Below are 22502 nucleotides of genomic sequence, written 5' to 3'. Positions count from 1 at the left end.
AGACCTCGGCAGCATGTTATCGTGTCGTATACACCAAGAGAGGGATGGAGCCCCTTTTTCTTCGCATGCGTCAAGTCAAATTACATCATATGTTTTGTCGCTATAGTTTAATACACCACAGAGTTTCATTTTACAGGTCCAAGCCATTAACAATGTTTACGGCTATATCATGATATTGGTCAGCCAGTTATGGAAGACTCTCCGCATCAAAGTCCACCGCGACCCCTCCTTCAGCACGCTTCAAGGGGATCCGTTGGAAGTGTGTCTTCAACAGTGAGAAGATGTTCTTGACACACCCCACCGCGGTGTCCTTCAGTAGCACCTTCAGCGGACCAGGTGCGGCCTTGAGCGATCGAGTAGCGGCGTTGGTGCGAACGAGTCGGTCTCTGGCTAGACCATGACCATCACATAGCTGGGCGCCTCACGAAGATCCTCAAGCTCCACCTCCAACCCTGCAATTACCAGTTGGTTATACTGAAGACTACGCATTGCAGCCTCTAAGCAGCGCTCAGTATCTTTGCGCATGTTGGCTTCATAAGTCAGCTTCTGCGATATGGTATATTCACGATGAACCATCACATCATGTTCTTGCTCAAGACGCGCGTTCGAATCCTCGCACTTTTTGAAGCTCTAAATTCAACATTTCTCGAAACCTAGTTCAACATTTTAGAAAAAAACAGTTTAACATTTTACATAGTATTGTTAAAATAGTGTATCTAAAATGTTGAGCGAATACATAAAAAATGTTGAGCTAAACCAGTTCAATATTTTGTGTAGTATTGTTGAAACTGTGTATCTAAAATGTTGAGAAAATACATAAAAAATGATGAGCAAGCGAGGGATATGGGTACCCCATGGGTCCCCACCGATCAGGATACTGTCCGGTCCTGACAAGTGGGCCCGCCCGACCAGAACGTGCAGGCTAAGGACATAAAGAAACTTGGAGTACACACCAAGGAGGCCGGGCGATTCAAATCAGTCCGGATATTGGGAGATACGTATTGTAATCCGACTCAGATCACCTTCCATGTAACGACCGAGTAGATTAGATTCAAACCAACTTGTAACCCTGTGGCCAAGAGAGCCTCCCAAGGGCAACCCAATCCAATCTGTAAACCACGCACCAGCGCCAAGCAATACAAACCACTAGTATACAGGACGTAGGTTATTATTCTTCGGAGGCCCGAACCTATCTAAAACCCTCGTGTTCTTCGTGTTCTTGTGATCACCTTTGAGTTCTTGGTCACGCGATCCTATATGGCTACAAATCAACCACTTGGGTAACGTCCTTGTGAACTGTCGGGCTACTAAATCCGACAGCTACTAAACCAATTCAACATTTTAAGTAAACCGGTTCAACATTTTGCGTAGTATTCTTGAAATAGCGTATACAAAATGTTGAGCCAATGCATAAAAAATGTTAAGCTAATATATAAAATGTTGAATAAAAAATAAAAATATATAGTCATATCGGATCCCAATTTGTTAGAAAAATTTCATGAAAGTTATGGTTTAATCGGAATAGAAATTTAATGTGCCGTTAGGGAGAAGTTCAAAAAGTTGGAAATTAAAACTCACTGTCACCCAACAAGTACCTGCCACCTATCCGTCCTCTCAGCTTTACCTACCTCTTGGCTCTTGCCATAGCACATGGTGGTCCCCCGCGCAACCTGCTCACGCCGCATTACACCAGGCCAACAACGTGCTCCATCCAGTCCATTAGCTCAATTATGTGCACGCATCTCAAAGTGGAAGACGTGGAAGTAACTTTTCTTTCGGAAGATGGATAGGAATCTTGATAATTCTGCGCCAAGCAAGGAACAAAGCTCTGTCTGAGTTGGGTTCCTGGATATCTACCGGAAGATGGTTAAGCAATTCAATTATAGAACTCAGCAAGACCCAATTTCATATTTCTGTTCCAAAGTTACCAAGGCCCAACTGATGGTGGCCATTCAACATTTTCAACAGATAAAAAATATTGATCAATATTTTTTCGAAAAGTTGAACCTGTATCTTTTAGAAATGTTGAACCTCAACATTTTCAAAAAATATTGAGCAATATTTTTTCAAAAATGTTGAACCTCAACATTTTTCAAGAAATCTTGAAAAAAGTTGAACCAACAAGAGTTGATCCAACATTTTTATAAATTTATTTTAAGATTTTTTCCGCACCTTTTCTCCGACAGCCGGCGGCGGCGCGCGCTGGCGAGCGTGCATGGGGCTGGCGAGGGTAGCGACGCGGGGCATCGTGCCGGCCGGCTGCGGCGATGATAGTGCCGAGCAGCGGCTGCAACGACGTGGAGGTGGCGTGGGCTCCGCTCGGGACGTCGGCGTAGTAGGTAGCAACAAGAGCTAGCGCACGGGTAGCAACAAGAGCTAGGGTTTGAAGCAGATCTGACGGACCTCATTTCTTACACAGATCTTAAACGTTGGAAGTTACCAACCCTATTCACCTTCCGGAAGATTTCAGTTTAGGCAGTGTTGCTCGACCAGCCGATTGGCCAGCTCAATCACTTGATCGGCCCAATCTCTCCAGCGAGGCCGTGTCCGGCCGGGTTGGCATCTCATGTCCGTGCCCGCTTCAAGGGGTGGGTGGGCCAGGAGGCGATTATCTTTAGCCCAGCATTTCTGTTTTTACTGTAGTTCATTTTGAGCCCACCACAAGGCTGTCTTCGATTTCTTCGTCACTGCACATGATTTTTTTGCTCATGTCACTGTCATACGAATGGTGTCGTCATGTCAGTTGTCACTAGATAACTAGAGTGAAGTGGATAGTTTGTTACTTTGTTGTTTGTAGTGTTTCCCATCGCAGAATGCATGCAAAAGATATGGAAATAGTTGCCCCTTTCTTTCAATCGGGCAAGAACCACCGCCAAAATGCAAAAGAGGTGGGAAGCTCAGCTAAATGCCCAGGCTGAGCAAAAAAAAAAGGAAGGGTGGTTGATAGTGAATAAGATCTGCAACCACTGTATCCCTTCCAAGATTGGGATCCCCTGCAGAAACATGCGAGACTTCCATGAGCAAACAAAGTGCCACCGCTACCGACAAGACGTGCGCCTGGGCCTCCTCGCCGCCGAATTAACTAGACCGGCGTGCGGCTAGCTCAGGCAGTAAAATACACGGCGGTTCCGCCGGACCTGACGCGCTTCCGGCCGGGGCCGGCCGGCTCACCACGGACGAACGAATCCAATAATCCATGTCGCAGGGATGCGGATGTCTCCCTGCTCTCTCTCGTTTCGGAAGGCACGATCGGCCGGTCCGGCGCCAAATTATCCGTGCTGGTCCCCGGACGCCGGGCTTCGGCTCCGTGTATTTTGTCAGACTGGTTGCAGCGATGGGTCACGAGAGCGCGTGCGCCTGGTCTTTACTGCGATCGCCCGAAGAAGCGCGTGTTACGGGGTCACATGGGGGTACGCGTGATAATCTGCGGTGCAGCGTTGCGGTTTGGGAAAATTTGCGTCCCGACACGACTTTGTGGAGCTCGATCCGGAGACATTCGTCCTGGAAAGAAACGTCCCAACGAAATGCTGGACCAACCACTCCCACTAGTAGAGAACAGGGGGAAAGATTGGGTAAAATTCTTATTTTTGATCTTTGTTTCGGACCCGGAAAAAAATATGTGTGCTACTGGTTTGATCTTTACTTGACGAGGGGATGGGTTGACTTCAAATTTGGATATCAGGAGAAGGGGACAAACTATTCTCCAGTAGGCTAAAATATTCAGAGCAGCAGCTGCACCTGATTATAGCCGTTGTTGGCAGGGTGTTGTCGGGAGGGGGTGCAAGGAGCATGGAGCACAGGGTGTTTCTAACCGAGCTGCGAAATGAGATTTCGGTAGTGGCTAAACTGCACTTTCGATGTTGCAGGTGTGTTTCAATTCATCTGAATTTGTTTACCGAACGCATTTCCCCCAATCTCCAGCTATGCGTTTACTGAATAACCGAAACGATGGTTTCGGAGGAATTCTGCGAACAGGACCTGGGCTGATCTTTGCTACGGCTTGGTAATTTCCCTGCATGCATTGGATATATATCCTTATCGTACTAATTTCCCCGCATTGAATCTGATTACGGTGCCTCTCTTTACTTCACTGGCATCCAATGTTCTTGTACCCTTGTACGCTTGGCGTATCCGTCCTTACAGTATTTTCTTCCGATCTCCTGTACGTATCCTCCGAGCCATTACCGAATGACATCCAAGGCAAGTCGTTGTCAATCTCGTGAATACGGACATACTTCACCGGTGGTGTAGCACATCGTTATCATATACCAAACTGACCGTATCTACGGATACATCGCGCAGAATGCTAATGCCAAATTCGACAGACGAGGGAATTTGGACAAACGTGGAGGAACCGTCACGTGGCCTGTCACATGTATGATGTATCGTCATGTGCTTCTCTAGCATACCCTCCTCGTTTCATCATCGGTGTTTGTTTCCTTACTTCAGCAGTCTTGTTAGGACGTGTAGCTAATGTTGGCAAGGATCCCATGCAGTTGGTAGTTGCTAGGACAAGGGCAACTTAAACAGCTAGTATATCAGCACCACAAGGTTCAGAAACCGAGTTACCCAGGGTCTAGATATTCATAATACCATGTTATTTTTTATTTTTAGCAAATACCGTAACATGGTAGAGCAGAATTGGAACAATTATATTCAGAAATGGACAGCTCAGATTGCAAGCTTTCTTATCTTTGTCCAGCTTGCGCAAAATGCTAGGAGAGCCTATTAACTTGCAAATGGTGAAAGGGCTCGTTTCGAAATGAGCAGAAACCATAGGGCCGGCACGCAAAAACACTCACCGACCGTGGAATGAGTGAGTAACCAAACAAGCAAACAATTGAAAGCAATCCACAGTGGGAAGGCGAAGGCAACAGAATCATCGCAACGGTCTGCTGGCCTGCTGCTGGGGTTGGAAAAACAAAAGAAAAAAGGAAAAGAAATTCGCCACCGTCTCTTGCACTCCAGCAGTCAGAAGAACCTCCCCCAAATCACCGGACGAGATCGTCGTGGGCGGCACTCGCTCTCGCACGCGGTGAGGCGGCGCTATCAGAGCGGAAGCGGACTCCGCCCCAAAACCCCCCACGTCCCTCCAGGTAGGTGTGCACCATGGCCGCGGCCGCCGGGCTCAGCCACCGCTTCACCGTCCGCAGACAAGTCGAGCTTTCGCCTTCCGAGAGCAACCGTCTTCGCTCGGTCCCGGTAATCGCCCGCTCCCTTGCTGCTACTGATTGAACATCTCTTGTTACAACTTACTACCGGAAGAGAGGTTGCTGTGTTTCCTGGTGGTGGTTAGTGATGTGATCCTGGGCCAGAATGGTTGTTAGGTTTGGGGGGATTGTTTCGCCTTCGCACCACGCAGATCTGTTAATTAGGAATTCCATGGAAGGTGGATGGTTAGGGGGCATCGGAATGAGCAGCTGCGGGGTTTGGGTGGTTTTAGATTTGGACTAATCGGTGGTTCCCCCGTACCGACGTGCTAACCACTGCCCTAATTACGTTGGGAGGCTAGGGTCCACTGGAATTCATTCATGCCTTGCCTTCTCCTCCACCACCTGCTGCCTGCGCCCGGCGCAGCCTTGCCCTGCACTCAAATTCACAGGAACAGGACAGATTCGTGCGTTTCAGCTGTCTAGCTTCTTTGGTTGCTATTCGTTCAGAGTTTTATATGCTTTGCTTGCTGCTCGTGTCTCATGATGGTGCGATTTTGGCAGGTGCTGTAGAGAAGAGGAAAGGTTAGGAGGAGGGGGAGAGGCGAGTGGGAGCGGCAATGGGGGCGATTGGGGGCGATGAGTTGGTGCAGTGGGATAAGATGGCTGGACCGGAGGCGGTTAATGGTGGCGGAGGAGGTGCGGGGAGGATGGACAGGATACAGGTGCTGGTCAGGCTGAGGCCGCTGAGCGAGAAGGAGATTGCGAGGGGGGAGCCTGCAGAGTGGGAGTGCATCAATGACACCACTGTCATGTTCCGGAGCACCTTCCCGGACCGACCGACAGCTCCGACGGCATACGCATTTGGTCAGTTCTCCTCGCCCTCCTTTCTTTTGATGCTACATTTGTTGTAGTTGGCTGTTGTTTTGTGCCTCTTGATTAGCTAATTTGTATTCTAATTCGGGAAAGTTCTTATTTCTGTTACTGTAACCCAGTGGTTCTAGGAGTAATACCCAAAGCCTTAAACAGTAAATGGGTTCAGTAATTTTGTATGAACTTTTTTTAACTAAACTTAAGGTCTTTACCAGTAGATTATCACCAGAGTACAGATATTACACATTTGATCTGTCATCTGTGCACCTTTCCCCCTTCGTTTGATACTACATTTGTTGTAGTTGGCCGTTGTTTTGTGCCTCTTTATGCTTAGCTAATTTGTATTCTATTTTGGGAAAGTTCTTATTTCTGTTACTGTAACCCAGTGATTCTTGGAGTAATACCCAAAGCCTACAACAGTAAACCCCTTCAATAATTTTCTATGCACTTTTATTTATTAAATTAAAGTCCTTTACCAGTAGATTATCACCAGACTACAGATATTGTACATTTGATCTGTGCACCTTGCCCCCTTCATTTGATGCTACATTTGTTGTAGACTGTAGTTGGCTGTTGTTTTGTGCCTCTTTATGCTTAGCTAATCTATATTATAATTTGGGAAAGTTCTTATTTCTATTATTGTAACCCAGACACCCAGTGGTTCTAGGAGTACTACCCAAAGCCAAAAACATTATAACCCCTTCAACAATTTTACTTGCAATTTTTGAACTACATTTAACTATTTAAGGCTCTTCCTGGTAAATTATCACAATACTACATATATTAAATCGGCATCTTTTGCTATTCTGAAGAATTTTGATGTGCTCAGTTCTATGAGAGTAACCCAGATTATCGAGGATGACTCTCATAGTTCCAGTGGCTTTTAAAAGGGTATTTTTGTTTTTTGTAAATAGAATGTATCATATTAAAGTGGTGAAGCTAGTTGCGTGCACAAGCCACCCAAGCCACCCTGGGTGATGTGAGGGAGCAATGACGTTACCTGTATAAATTTCGTACAATAGCACCATCCAAGACCTTCTAATTCCTTTGTTGGGGCGTCATATAAACTGATATCATCCCAACAATCCTCCCTCACACATACTAGATCCTTCATTTTTTTTCCTCTCTTGTGATAAGCTTATCCTGGCAACCATACAGATTAAAAGTGGACATCATTTTTCACATTGCCCTTTGGTCACATCTATCACTGTTAACAGAAATGCTCTAATTGCAGATCGGGTTTTTCATTCTGACTGCAGTACCAAGGAAGTCTATGAGGAAGGGGTTAGGGAAGTTGCCCTCTCTGTAGTTAGTGGCATTAACTGTGAGTATAGATCATACAAAGAAAATATTTATGTTTCTCAAATGACTAAGCTTCTGCTCTGAATTAAAACTATTTTTTTCTCTGACAGCAAGTATTTTTGCGTATGGACAAACAAGTAGTGGAAAGACATATACCATGACTGGAGTAACAGAATATACAGTAGCAGACATATATGATTACATTAATAAGGTAAGAATAATCCTCATACATCCTCAGGTGGCATGGCCAGTTTTTTTTTTTGTTGCAGCTATAATAAGTCCTCAAAAAAAAAACTTACAAATACCGCCACCTAAGAATCATGGCTTTTCCTTTTCCAGCATGAAGAGAGAGCATTTGTTCTGAAGTTCTCAGCAATCGAAATATATAATGAAGTTGTAAGGGATCTTCTTAGCGCGGAAAACACTCCTCTTAGACTCTGGGATGATGCAGAGGTGAAAAATAGAGCTCCTCTTTAGCACTGTAAACTGTAATTCTAGTAGATTAGATTTGCATTTGTTGATGGTTCAGTGCTATTCGTGATACAGAAGGGCACCTATGTGGAGAACCTTACTGAGGTTGTGTTAAGGGACTGGAACCACCTCAAGGGGCTTATTTCTGTATGTGAAGGTGCAATATTGGTTTCTTGCTGTGCCTTAAATTATTGTAGCTGGTGCTTATCTGTAGTCTCATTTGTGCATTATGTGATTACAACAGCTCAAAGAAGGACAGGAGAGACCTTCTTAAATGAAAAAAGCTCCAGATCTCACCAGATACTGAGATTGGTTTGTCCTCTACTTGTTTACGTTAATCAATTGCATGGAAGTATGATTTTTTCCTGAAATCTTTATATATTATTTCAGACAGTTGAAAGTACTGCCCGGGAGTTCCTTGGAAAGGATAAGTCAACTACACTTGTTGCTAGTGCAGTAAGTACATCCAGCAAAATATGTGGTGGAGCTTATGTTCTTTTGGGGTACCAAAATAACCGTGAGCACTATTCGTTCTGTGCAGAACTTTGTTGATCTAGCAGGAAGTGAGCGTGCATCTCAGGCGTTGTCTGCTGGCACAAGGCTAAAAGAAGGTTGCCATATTAACAGAAGTTTGCTTGCCCTTGGCACTGTCATTAGGAAACTAAGGTTGTTATCTTGACTTGCATTACATCTACTTAATTCACATGCTAATAGGAGCTGCTTCTCTAATCCAGTATTAAATGCTTGGTTGGTTTGTAAAATTTAACCTTGATCATTTTATGTATGCAGCATGGGGAGTAATGCACACATACCATATAGAGATTCGAAGCTCACACGTATATTACAGCCATCTTTGGGAGGTAATGCAAGAACTGCCATCATCTGTACACTGAGCCCAGCCACTAGCCATATTGAGCAATCAAGAAATACCCTATTATTTGGGAGCTGTGCAAAGGAAGTAGTTACAAATGCCCAAGTCAATGTGGTCATGTCTGATAAAGCGCTAGTTAAGCATTTGCAAAAGGAAGTTGCTAGATTGGAGAGTGAGTTGCGGCAACCAGCTTCAAATTCCAGTCTTGAAGCATTAGTAAAGGAAAAGGACAATCAAATCAGAAAGGTTCTGCTTCCGACCTTTTCTCTTTACTTTTCTGCTTTTCTTTTACAGTTGGTCCATGGAAAATTACTTAATACAATTTTTGTTGTGCATGACTTCTATTTATATATTTCCCTATGGAGATACCTTCTTTCCATACACATCGTATTTTAGCAGTCAGAACAGTTCCACCTGTGATGAAAACCATTGACATTGTTGCTTTCTTTCTTCCCTTATCCATGACATTTGTGTACTTGCATTTCCAGATGGAGAAAGAAATAAAAGAACTCAAGTCACAGCGTGATTTGGCTCAGTCTAGGTTGCAGAATCTGCTGCAGACTGTTGGGGACCACCCAAAGCATTCGGTATACTTCCGTGATTTCTGCTTCTTAGCAGTATTCATCTATTGTTTCTTCACAGATGCATTTGCTTTGTCTATGTGCTTTAGGGCTCGGGAAAGCGTTCAGCCCGGAGTCCTCCATCAATTGGAATGCCCCCAGGCATCATTAGGGATGATAGTTCTCAGGTATCTCAAGACGATTCAGATCTTTACAAGGAAGTGCGGTGCATTGAGACCAGTGGAACAGGAGGAAATGAACAGTTGGATATGTCAGCTGGCGAAAGCAGTAGTCCACAAGGTTCAAACGTGAATTCTAGTTTGCGTGGTAATGGTTCAAATACATCGGTGAATTCAAGGCGTTCAAGGCTCCTTGGTGAATCTCCTATCACGTTGGAGCAGCATTTGGAGAATATCAGAAGGCCTTTTGCCAGTGTTGGCAGAGATCTAGGATCTTCGACACGTAACTCATCAGGCTCCAGATTACTTGGTAGAAGCAGGAGCTGCAGATCACTTACAGCTTCTACTATGTTTGATGGCATGGAAGCAGATGATGGCACCCCGGTGCATAGAAGTTTGGTTGGTTTCCCAGGAAGGCCTGAAAGGGATCATACAAGCGGATCTGTGCTGAACTATGATGCAGAAAGCGAAACTCTTTCAAGAGCAGGATCTATAGTTTCAGCCAAGACAAATGGTGCATGCGATGCAGAGTTCACTGGTATAGGTGAATTTGTTGCTGAATTGAAGGAAATGGCTCAGGTTCATTATCAGAAACAGTATGGTGATCAGGTACAAAACTTGTCCGATTACCATTAGAATAGGTTTCTTGCTCGTGTCACTGAAGCCCATGGAAAATAGTATGTATATCACAAAATTGTGTTTCATGCTAAGGTTTATTCAACAGCACATCATGCCCATTAGAATAGAAACACATGTTCTGTGACACTTAACCAACATGCTAAGTGTTGCTTCTATATCTTTTCTTTGCACAATGTTAGCCTAGTACTTCGCCTATTATTTGGAAGTCTAGACAAACTTAAAACTATTACTAATCTGCTGATTTTTCTTTTTCTATCAGCTCACCATATTAATAATTTGTTAATCCATGTTTCAGAATGCAAATGGGGAATTTGGAGAGGGCACCATAAAGAGCATTGGATTGGACCCGATTGCTGATGCTTCACAATCACCGTCTCGCTGGCCATTGGAATTCGAGAAGAAACAGCAGGAAATCATCGAGCTTTGGCATGCATGCAGTATTTCCTTAGTCCACAGGACATACTTTTTCTTGCTATTCAAGGGAGATCAGGCTGACTCAATCTACATGGAAGTGGAGCTTCGGAGGCTATCATTCCTCAGAGATACTTACTCTCGGGGAGGCACCCCTAGCAATGTGGTAGTAGGCAGCCTGAACTCTTCCCCGGCTGCAAGGTGAGTAACCATCCATCACTTACATGACTTACTGACAATGGACACAAGCGCCTCGTAGAATGTGAACTATAATCCTTTGATCTGCTTGCTTCATACAGTGCTAAGAAGCTGCAACGCGAGCGGGAAATGCTTGCGAGGCAGATGCAGAAACGGCTCACGGCAGTCGAAAGGGACCACCTGTACAGCAAGTGGGGCATTTCCCTGGACTCCAAGAAGAGGAAGCTGCAGGTTGCTCGCCGCCTCTGGACGGAGACCAAGGACCTGGAGCACGTCAGGGAGAGCGCCTCCCTAGTCGCCAAGCTGCTAGGGCTCCAGGAGCCAGGGCTCAGGGAGATGTTCGGACTCAGCTTCGCGCCGCAGCAGCAACCGCCCCCTCGCCGGCGGTCCTCCAACGGCTGGAAATACGGGTTACCTTCATTCGGATGATCGGATCAACCACCACTCACAAACAATGACAGATGACACGGTGCGAGCGACTGACCAAAGTGATGTAACTTCTCTCCCTTCTGTTTTTTCTCCTCTTGTTATGGTGTATCTTGCCTCTGATTTCAGTAGGGTTTTAGGAAAACATTCACCGGGCCTTTCGCTTGTGCTCCGGTGGCTGGCTTCGTGCATGCTTTTCTGCCTAGCCGCCGCCGGCTCGGCCTCAATTGCTAACGACCTACGACCGTAATTCCGGACGCTGTTGTGTAACTTTAATGTGTGGTGCAATAGTAATATGTCACGACATATTGTGGGAGATTTGCTCCCGTGCACATCCGGAGTTCCGGACTGTGCCCCTCGATCCTTTCCGGTCCGACTCTTGCATATGTTGCTGCAGCCACGTTCAACTTGTCACGACATTTATCGGTCAAAGCTGGAGCACACTGTTCCGAAGACAGGCGGCGCGCAGTCGCAGAGCGTGAGTTCGTGACCCAGAAACGAGAAGCCGTCCGGTGCGGTCCGGTGTCCGTCTCGTCGCCCGGACGTCGTTGACGCGGCTCGGTGGGAAAGCGTCGGGGTGGCAAGAGACGGAACATCTCCAAGGGGAGGAGCACGCGCGGGCGCGGCAGGGCGGCAGCCACTTTGCCATGAGCCCATGATCCCCGCCGGTGGCGAGTGCGGCGCAGCCCCATGAGTCCATGACCTCGAATCCCCTCCTGTCCCCGATTCCTTCCTTTGCTTTGCTGGTCCCTGCGGCGACCGTCATGCATGAGCCCCGGCCGCGGTGATAATGAGCCCACGCCTTTGCCGCGCGAAAAGTTAAAGCCGAACGCGGCACGCCCATGCGCGTCCACCGTCTGCTGTGCATCCTGTGCGTGCTCTCGCAGAGTCCGCTCGCGACGGACGCGACGGGGCGGAGCGGAGGAGCTGGAGCAGAGCCGGTGGAACGAACGGTGGTCGGTGGGTGTACATCAGTATTCAGTCAGTAGAGACGGTACTCCAAGCACTGTAGCCGTGGACTTGTAGAGGGTGCGACCGTGTCACGTACGTTCATCTTCCCGCCGCTTTCATTGCCGCCTGCCCGCCCGTCAGAGCTACAGCAAGCTACGCCGCGGTTGCCGCGCAGCGCAAGCGCTGATGCTCCGTCGCATCCACATCGATGCGGCCTGCTCGCGCTGATAACCTTGGGCTACTACAGTACTGTGCGTACTAGTAGTAGTCTAGCTAGCACTCCTTTTGTGCTACTAGTAGCATTAGCGAAGCTTTGGCCAGAATCTTCCTTCTCATGAAGAACAAGCAAGAGGGTACCTAATCGGACTAACAGGATGTGAATTTGAGAGCAAGCATGAGGGTCATTTCCATTTTAGTATAAGTTTTTTGGGAAATGATTCATTAATAACCTATTTGTATAACCACGCTACATACCATTTGAACTCTTATTTTAATTGTGAAATTCAATATAAACGCATGCTCGTACATGCATGCACGCTCAACTATCGATGATCAAAATTGGCACGACAGGAACTTGCCTAACCGGTTTGCTATACCGGTAAACCAGTCAGGTTGAGTTGGGTAATAATGTCAAATCATAAATTGAACTTCATTGTTATATCTCATCATTGTCGAAATGATCAAAATGCATAAATAGAATGTCTATTTTTGTCAGACTGGTTTTCGCTGATAAGCTGCTACATCGGGTAGTTTTCTCCTCATGTGGCGAAGTTGGAATAATGTTTTCCTAAATTTAGAATAATTTTTGTATAAACTTGAAATATTTGTTCTGCTCAAAACAAATATTTCAATTTTACAAAGAAAATATTCTTGAGAAAAAATAATCATTAAAACTTGTGCAAAATTTATTCTATTTTTTAAAAGAATCTTGGCATATGTAATTGAAATTTCATTTAAATGTCCACTTTAAAAAATAAAAGTTTTTTAATTTTAGATTTTATACATGCAGATGATGTCAACGAATATTTTTTCTGTCACATGCCGTTGGCATCGTGACCACTCGTCTGTTGCGCAATCGCGACGCATAACAGCCCCATAGCTAGGCGCACGGCGCACCAAACACTCGCAACTTTACGTGTAGGGAAACGGGCCAAAGGGCCTGCCCTTCTTTTTTTTTGGTGCGCTCGATAAGGCGATGAGGACGAGGGACCTCAAAGTTAGAGGAGTTGGAGACCTGTGGCCCCATAGGACCTTCTTGGTACAGGAGGATGAAACATTGACCAGAGTTATCTACTGTCATTTGCTGGTTCAGGGAACTGATGGCACGATATGTTCCTACTATGAGTTTTTGCAGCCGAATTCATACGCGACGTTTCACGTTAGTTTTCTACATCAACGAGCCGGAGTGATTTGTCAACTTGTTATATTGTTCAAAGCTATACTCCATTCCATTATTTGGACGTGAAGTGCACGTACTCTGAGAGCAATGCTGCTGTCTGCACAGGCACTGCTTGACTGTTGAGAGCCGGAGCACAGCCGCACAGTTCGTTCAGTAGCCGGTCAATAGTGATGCATTGTAGTAGTAGGTTCCAAGTACGAACTCCCAACACCCACTCCAGCATAAAAAGCCAAAGGAACACTAGTCATCTACTCGGACAAGGGCACCCGCTCGCGATCGCGGGTGTCAGTTGTCACACACTCACACTACACTGCCTCCACACCACAGCGCTAGCCAGCAGAGGAAGCCATGCCACGCCCGAACAACCACACCTCCTCGCCGGCGGCGGCCATGATCGCCTCGTCGCCGTCCCCCCCTCGCCCGCCGCCCGCCGCCGCGGCTTCCGGCGCGGGGGCGTGGGGCCCCTACACCAGCTCCCGGGCCTTCTTCTCCAATGTGGCCACCATCCTCATCATCCTGGCCTGCGTCTCCCTGCTCGCCTTCTCCCTCCACGCCGCGGCGCGCGCCGTCCTCCGCTGCCTCGCGCGCCGCCGCGCTGCGCGGGAGCCCAAGCACCCGTCGAGCGCCGCCGACGCCGCGGGCGCCGGGGAGGAAGGCGCCGGCGCCGGCGCCCCCGCGGCCGGCGCGTGGGCCGAGGCGGAGTGCGCCATCTGCCTGTCGGAGCTGGCGGGCGGCGAGCGCGTCCGCGTGCTCCCGGCTTGCGGCCACGGGTTCCACGGCGCATGCGTGGACGGCTGGCTCGCGGCGCGCGCGTCCTGCCCCACCTGCCGCGCGCCGTCCCGGCCGTCGCGGGCGGGAGAGCCATAGCCATCGCCAAGCCGGAGCCAGGCCGCTGCAGTGCTGCCGCGCCTTCATCACACTGGGCTCCGTGGAGACAGGAAGCGACGGCAAGTACGTTCTGCTGGACTGCTGCTGGAGCAGGCTCAGCTCCGGTGCTCCGATCCATGGTGTTCGTTTCGTTCATTATCGCTTATGGCAATGCAAATTTACCGCCAGCTGCTTGCTAGCGCATGTGGATCGAATCGAATCAATTATTTGGTAGTGTAAGCATGTTCCATGCCGATCTCGCATTGTGGGATGGATTTGGTTGTACTAGAAATTGACTGCAATTATTCACGCCGATTAGGCTCGTCATTTCAGCGCAGAGCTGACAGCGCCACGCCGCCCCTGATTCCCTGGAGAAGTGGAGACAGGGAGGGTGACGACGAGAGCATGGAAAGATGACAAAAGCGGAGAATGGCCTAGCGTCGTGGCGTAGGGCTGCCGCGTAGTAGGCCGCTGCGGGAATATTGGTGGGGCCACCCGTGCCCTGCTTTACGACCGGGGTGGGGGCGTGGTTGGGTTCTGCCGCGGCAGGAAGCATCGGACTCCGGCGGTGGTGTCGCAGTGGAGTCGGTATGGGGCAGGGGGTCCGGGCGTCAGGCGTAGCTCTCGCATCGGGCCCGGCGTTTCTCGCCGACGCCAAGCACCACATTGGCGGCACGTACAGGCAGGACACTGTTCATGTTGGAAGGAGTAGCTGGGAGCTCGACCGACTGCATTACTGCAAAGCCTGCCGAAGCTATGCCCCCTCGTTGTCCTTGTCGTTCCCATCCATTTTCTTTCTTCAGACTCTCTGACTCCGGTAATCGTTTCCTTTGTCGCGGATCGCCGGGAAACACCATCCCTGAGCTCAGCTGGTGAAAGTCTGGGAAGAGGGAGGCTGCAGCAAGCTCTACCGACTACCGAGCAAGCTGTGACGGGGTCAGTCGCCATTTCAACTCCTGATGATTTATGAGGCCATTTCCCCCCTTGAATCGAACGGTTAACTCAACTACTATGCGTTCTTTTTTTTGCATGATAATTCAGTACGAACTTCTTTAAGAAAAAAGTACGAACACTTTTGGTCAGCATATCGTTGGCTGCACCTTGCCTTGTGTGTCCATCTCATCCCTACCACTGGACACGGAGGAGCAGATCACAACAGAACAGATCAGCGCCACACCACCGAGGGTAGTGGTGGCGATCTGAATCCGCTGGCTATCGGCGACAACGTCACCCTGGCGGTGGCCAAAGTCTCCATCTCCTGCACCTGTCCCTGTGGCAAAGTTAGAGCAAATTAGAGGGGAATAATGTCTACCTGTGGGTGCATATAGATATGAGCAGTGGGAGATACATATACGGTGAAAATTCATTTTCAATCGCTGAATTTGAATTTTAGGGTGGGTGCATATGCACCCCCTAAATTCTACGTACCTTCACCTAGTCAAGCCTAAAAGAAGCATGGACTCTCAACTCCATATCCATCTATGTGTTGACTAAGTGAATGTAAAGTGGACACGATCATATGATATTGTGATTTGCTCTCATAGTTGCTGAGGAGGTACATCTGTAGACTTGTGTCTGTGTAGATGAACAGAGAGTGAATTTGGGATACAATACACAAGCCTCACAGAATTTGACACCAAACCCACATGTCTTTTACAATTTAACACTAGGGCTCGCGATTTCTTTTTTTCCCGGTGTTTCTTCACAATTTTCTTCTTTTCCTTTTCTTTTCTATTTCGAGCTTAAGTGAATGGATGTTTATGCCCCTAAGCTTTATCCTCTCAGCTGAACAACACTGCTTAGCATTATCCTACCATCTTTCTCAACTCCAGCAACAACCCATGGTCGTCCATGCCTCAAATGCATGTCGTTGATCACCTTGCCTGCGCGGGCGGTGGAATAGGCTTGTCATATCAAGCACTGGTGACGTCAACAGATAACATATGCACGTAGGGAGGAGGCTGCGACAGGTAGTAGCCGACATATTGAGGGGTGAGATGCTGTCGTCCTGCTTCTCACCGCCACCCAGGAGCTAACGAGGATGAAGAAAAGGACAAGGCAAGGCAATTTTGTCCATTCACATAAGTTGGAAAATGAAAAGAAAAGGTGAAAAAAAGTAGAGAAAAAGGGTGAGAAACACAAGAAACCAAGAATTCATGAGCCCTGTCATCAAATAATGAAAGTTGTGCGTATTAGGGAATTCTGAAATTTTATGCATATAGAAGATGGAAAGAGGGAGGTTCAGCAATGGAGGGGGATGGTGGCATGGTGGTGGTTGAGAGAAGAGATGAAGATTAAAGAGAGGTTGCTGGCGTGTGCGAGAAAAAAAAGAGAGCGAAAGTGTCATTTTTCTTCTAGCTACCAAGCTCAAAAAGGTGGAAAAACAATGAAAATTAATGTTTTTTGCAAAACATACAGGTACCCACATGGGAAGTAGTAAAGACTCCTAACAAACAAAGAGGCCTAAGACCCAACAGCTCGAAGCACCTCAAAGCGGCTCATATATCTCCACGGCCCATCTCCCGACCTTCCAAGGTCGGTAGCAACGGACCACGACCCACCGTGCCACTCAACTCGAGGGTGAGACCCGCGAGGGGGGCGGAGCGCTCCACCTACCCTCTGACCAAGGATGAACGGCGCCACACCCCAGCGCATTAATTGTGAGCCAGGGCACCCCTAGCCGCTCCACACCGGCCTGCGTACTCGGACGTGATCGGCTAGAGGGTCCAAGGGTGATGCTGCACCCTTCAGACCGCACCAAGACAACCTGAGGGAGGAAGCCACGCGGCCCATACGCAACCACGGGGTGCCATGATCCACCCACTGTAATGCCCCCTCCCCCTGGGGACAGGGCAAGGCGCCCGCGACAGGCCTGGTACGGACCCAAACATACGAGGCGGGGCTCAGGACAAGACCTTATGGCGTTGAATGGCCAAAAGGACGCCCAGCAGGTCGGGAAAAGTCGGGGTGAGCGGCACGCCTCATCCCGGCTGTTGACTCAAGGCTCATCGGCTTAGCCCGGGTATGGATGTCAGAAACAGTGCCCGTCCATGGGGTTGGTGGACGGGATGGAAGCACGCCATGGAGCAGGCCAGATCACGCGTAGGCAACCCATGCTGCACAGGGTTCGCCGTGCGAGTCATACGGGCCACTACCGACGAAGGAGAACCGGACAAGAAGGCCCCAGCAGTAGGGCCCCACGTCAGCGAACTGGGCCGGCGTCCCCGACCATCGCATGGCTCCCAACCTCCGAGGTCGGGAGACCCCCTCCTTTCTTCAAATTGTCACCCGATCCCTAGTCTATGGCCCTGTTTGTATACGCTTCTCCTAGCCACGCTTGGATTATAATCTAAGCGAAGATTTTCTTGCTTCTCGCTTTTCGCTTCTCGTAGTTCAGATTTCTGAAGCGGCTTACCACATAAACGAGAATCGGTGGAAATAAGCAAAGCGTTTGGCGGGATTCTCACTTATTTCCACCGATAAGCCGCTTATAAGCGGAAACAAACAGCGCCTATGTAAAGGGAGCCGAGCCTTCTTTCACACTCTCTCTCGACTCCACAACTCACATATCCTCACACATACTCATTGCACAAAGTGCTTGCTTGCAAACACCCCGTTGTAAGCCCTAGTGCACTCAAATCCAAGGAACATGACTCCTGCCAAAAACTGGACTCAGAGATCTTCCCAAACCAGTATAAATCCCTTGTTCTTGTGTACTAGCCATCGGAAGTGAGGAGAGCGCGACGTATAATCACTAGTCAGTGGTATAAACACCGACAAATAGTACATCTATATAAACGCACGTACATACTCAACTCTAACCCTAATAGCACCACCGAGAGACTGAGGCGGAAGATCCTCGAGATTGAAAAATTCACCACTGATGCCTCACTGTCAAGGGCACATCATCTACAACGAAAAGAATAGCACATGTTAAATCTTGTAATAAATTTAGAAAAATACGAGCCTCGTGCTTAGTCGAGAATTCAAATCTAGGTGAGCTAAGCTATGCTTGGTTCATATGAAAATTAAAATTAACAGGAAGTTTCATACCAAATTATCTTTCGGAGGATGTATAAGTTTCCCCTGTACTGTGTTTTAAAACGGGCCGGACCGAGTTGAAAATGAGCTGCGCGACATGGGCGCCGCGAACAACGTGTGAGATGCTTGTGGGAAAGTAGGCCTTGAGCGTAACTGTTCACGTATTGTCGGCCCACGAGTCAAACCGGACAGCTTTCCGCCATCCTGATTTTGATTCGAGTGGACTTTGGTGGTGATGGTGCCGTTCTCATTGCACCAATATAAAAAAAATACTATCAAAGGATTTCAGAATGACCAAAGCTACAAGTTGTGTTTCATGCCTGCTGGGCCTTGTCACAAGCTGGTCGCATGTCATCCATCTTCTATCCGATGCACTCCGGCCTGAAATCTGGACGGCTTCTTCCCCCGGTTTCAGTTCAATCAGTTGTCATGTGCCTATGGTACTAAAGGATTTGACCATGCAAAGCTTATGAACAGAGCAGTAGTGCATCATGGAATAAGCAATCGTTTATAAGTAGGATGCTATCCTAACACAGCCTAAAGTTTCGTGGGGTATTAGATGCATTTTTAATGACCAGTAGAAATGCCCGTGCGCTATTACGGGTTAATTCCATTCTATGGTCAATTAGATGGTGCACAGAAGGGTATATTTTTCTCATCTCCCTAACCAACAACCACTCCAAGGTCCATCCTCTGATTAGGCCCAAGGCCCATTAACCCCCATCACACACCAACACGTTTGGTAATTGATCCAATCATCAATCCAGCCGCTAATAAAATTGATTAGCACAAGATGGTTCGGATCAAGCCAATTGTGCTATTTATTTGATCGGTTAACGTACTGAGGCCAGAAAACTCCCGTGACCGCCATGTTTCTCCTAGACGGTCCATCCATTGCTGCGCTCATGTTTACCCTCTGCATCCTTACCTCGATCTCCGACTCAGCTGCTCCGCTACCGTTGTTCGTTCTCCTTCCCCTTTCTTTCTCTTTCTCCCTTGTCCGTGTGGACCGGCGATGCCAAGTCAGGGCAAGGTCCTCCCATCGGGACAGTAGCACGCAGGCTTCCGCGGCAAGCTTCCCAGTAGGGAGTGGCGGTGCACGGTCCACTGGGGCAACCTCTCCAGCGAGGAGTGGCAACACGAGGCCGTGGCACACTCCCCCTCGTTGGGAGCGACGGCACATTGGGCGAGGCTCCCCCACAGGAGCGACGGGGAGGGGTAGTGGCTCCTGCCAGGTGCAACGGTGCAAGGCTGGGGCGCGCTCCCACCGTCGGGAGTGGTGGCGCACTAGCCTCCAGGGCTAGCTTCCCCCGCGGGGAGCGGAGGGGAGGGACCGTCTCGTCTATATTCCCTATTCTCGCACATCTCTCACCTTGTCGTCTCGATCTCTCGAATCCCCATCTTCCTGGGTGCTCATGCCTCTCGGCTGGACCCTCACGTCTTTGCAGTGGGCAACCGGCGCAGGAGCGGCGCATCAAGGATGCGAGACGTGCTGGACTGCAATGCATAGTGGCAGCGCGTGGTGCTCGCCTTCGATTTGGATCTTCTTCCTCGTGTCTTTTCTATTCTACCAATTCGAGGCCTTTTTTCTTTTTGTCTGAGCTCCGATGATTTGTTTTGATGATTTTTTCTTGTTGTATGAGTCGGACTGGGGATGCTATGTTGATTCTGTGCGAACCCAGGGCATCAAATTGGGTTTGGACTGGTTCGTGGGGATGGCGGTGGGGTTGCGTACATCCCTTTAACTTTAAGGACCTCGGATCAATTACAATAAAGTTTAGGGACCTATTTGTAAAATCATCAAAAACTATTAAGGACTGTAGGTTGATTATGAAAAAGTTGAGTGATGTTTTTTCAAAACAACCACAACAGAGATTGGAAAGCAGCTGCTGGACTGAATAAGCACCCAACGATCAATAAATCCAACACGTAGCTAAAGCAGGAGCAAAACGGGAGGCTCAAAAGGAAGACAAAAGCTGCCCGTCAGTAACACGGCGTCTGATTAGGTCCAATGACGGTTCTTTAATTTCTTGATGGAAGTCCAATGACTTTCTTCAGCCACACATTTGACAGCAGATTGTTTCTGATGGGATCATGAGGCGCACGTTAGACCAGGAGATGTCCTTCCTCTATCTTTTCTTTTACGAATTAGTAGATCCTCCAATCGATACCTAAATTTGCACGGTCAGGTCTAAATGACACGGAATTGTTTTCTAGTGGTACAATGGAGCTGGGGGAAGCCTTGGGACAGGTGGGAAAGAATATTTAACAGAAAATAAAACAGAGGAAATTGTCATGTCGAGCTAGTGGCCTCCAGATAAGGATTCTGGTTAATCTATCCAAACACACAATGCCTTTCTGACTGATTCGGGTCTTAACTGCCGTACGTGAATGCTTTACCTGTTTACCAAGACCTTAATATTAACTAGTCGAATTGATTTGATTTTCTATTTTTCTTGCTGTACAATTAGTCGTACCTTAGAGCTAGGATTGAATTGTTCAGCAGTAAGTTCGTGTGGTATTCCTGCATCATAAGGAAAATGAAGATAATATCGGTTTGGAAATGCTTTCATGAAAAAATCTCTATGTTTTTCTTTTATGCAACATTAAACTACTCCCTCTGTTTTTCTTTTATGTATGACATTTTCGAATACAGTATAAAAGAAGGGAGTATTATATTTGGAGTACAGGCTACAGGAGCTGGAACAAAAAGGAAGAGTTCTTGACCGAACAAGTGTCACTGTGTCAGAAAAGGCTGGCAAATTGGTGCTTCGAAGGCAAGCTTGGAGCTAGTACTCCGTAATAACTAACGGAGTCAACACCGCCACTGTACGACAACACAGGATGGAAGAGTGGAGAACAAAACCTGCAAAAAATTGTTACAAACGACAGCGCAAAACTCCAAAATGCGCAGGAATTACAATCGGCGTCGTCACACACCTTCTCGACCTTTCAACCCCGTTCCATGCCGCGGTTGCCGCAATGCCGCCCAAAAGTCCAACGAGAGCACACGGCGCTCTTCCCAATGGGACAGACAAGCAAGCACTCTTGCCGTCTTGCGATTCTTCACACGCCAACGCAAGCGCGGCCGCGGATAACGAGCGAATCCATGGCATTTTTCTCAGAGACCGTGCGCTCCCTTGGAAGCATCCTCCTCCCTCCCATCCCGGCAAAACCAAGTCCAAGACCACAAACAAACGTACGTGCACGACAGTGCACTGACGCACGCCGGCAAATCATCTACGCTCTCCGCTCTGGTAGCCAAACTTTCTCGATGTGAAACCCCTTCGCAATGCAGTTCAGAATTCACCAATCACCAACCCAAAACTTTCTCAAATTTGGAGAAACCATGTGCAAACCCGCGACGCGATCGCAGCGGTTGTTGTTTTTGGGTCCGCGACCAGAGAGGCTAGAAAATCCCTCACTACTTATCGCAAGACACCAAATCATTTGGAACGCCAGGATACTAATAATTCGTGCTGCCGTGACGGCACCAACAGCGACCTGTTAGTCCTGTTCGTTTTGGCCGGAACGAGGCCCGTCCCGAGCGGTTTGATTCGGTCCGGAATGAAGTAAAGTATTAATTGGAATCGTTGTTCGGTTAGCCTCGTCTGGAACAAAATCTGGGCTAGTTTAGTTTCCCCGTGAAGTTCGAAATGAAACCCACCTCCTTCCCTTCGGAACCCCTCGGGCGAGACACGACGCGAGACGACGAGGGTGGAATCTCGGATTGGAATCTCAATCTGAACATTAGGTGAAAGTTGGGATTGTGATCATCCTGACTTTGTTCTTGATCTTGTTCTTACAAACTAGTGAAAGGATTAGATGAACTTACAAACTTAATTTGCCCTGCATATGTACGTGAGACCTTGTTCTTGGCCTTGTTCTGTATGTGCATTGTGTGTTCTGTACGTGCTCTGTATCTTGTGCTCACTTATCAGTATTCGCGTATATGCATGCATGGGATTGATCTGGATTGATTCCATCTGTGCTAGATAGATTGACATGTTCAGATTTGAATGGATTGGCAGGATTTAATCTTTCCCAGATTAACGGGGTGTTTGGATACACCCCGCTAAACTTTAGCACCTGTCACATCGGATGTTTGATACTAATTAGGAGTATTAAACATAGTCTAATGCAAAACTAATTGCACAGATGGAA

The 22502-nt window shown here is 48.0% G+C and overlaps 2 protein-coding genes across 4 annotated transcripts; both read left to right on the top strand.

Moving 5' to 3' along the window:
- Positions 1-4856: 4856 nt before the first annotated feature.
- On the top strand, positions 4857-11412 carry LOC101759911 (kinesin-like protein KIN-7C). Of its 3 annotated transcripts, none has more exons than XM_004953220.4 (14): positions 4857-5202; positions 5715-6017; positions 7258-7347; positions 7436-7536; positions 7665-7778; positions 7872-7953; positions 8041-8108; positions 8187-8252; positions 8338-8462; positions 8586-8913; positions 9156-9254; positions 9338-10015; positions 10341-10657; positions 10756-11083. In XM_004953220.4, exons 2-14 carry the CDS (start codon positions 5771-5773, stop codon positions 11081-11083), a joined length of 2643 nt encoding a protein of 880 aa, XP_004953277.1. In that variant the 5' UTR covers positions 4857-5202; positions 5715-5770. The 3 variants fall into 3 exon arrangements, with proteins under 3 accessions (XP_004953277.1, XP_004953278.1, XP_012704251.1); XM_004953221.4 differs by lacking the exon at positions 4857-5202 and adding an exon at positions 5506-5617; XM_012848797.1 differs by lacking the exon at positions 4857-5202 and having other exon boundaries at positions 5771-6017; positions 10756-11412.
- A 2211-nt stretch (positions 11413-13623) lies between these two features.
- LOC101759506 (RING-H2 finger protein ATL74-like) lies at positions 13624-14629 on the top strand. Its single transcript, XM_004953219.2, has one exon. The coding sequence runs from the start codon at positions 13779-13781 to the stop codon at positions 14295-14297; it is 519 nt and encodes a 172-aa protein (XP_004953276.1). The 5' UTR covers positions 13624-13778; the 3' UTR covers positions 14298-14629.
- The last annotated feature ends 7873 nt before the right edge of the window (positions 14630-22502 follow it).

Source organism: Setaria italica, chromosome I (genome assembly GCF_000263155.2).
Source record: "Setaria italica strain Yugu1 chromosome I, Setaria_italica_v2.0, whole genome shotgun sequence".
In the NCBI taxonomy this organism is placed as follows: Eukaryota; Viridiplantae; Streptophyta; class Magnoliopsida; order Poales; family Poaceae; genus Setaria; species Setaria italica.
The sequence above is the reverse complement of the archived record's forward strand: the minus strand, read 5'-3'. Positions and strand labels throughout refer to the sequence as shown.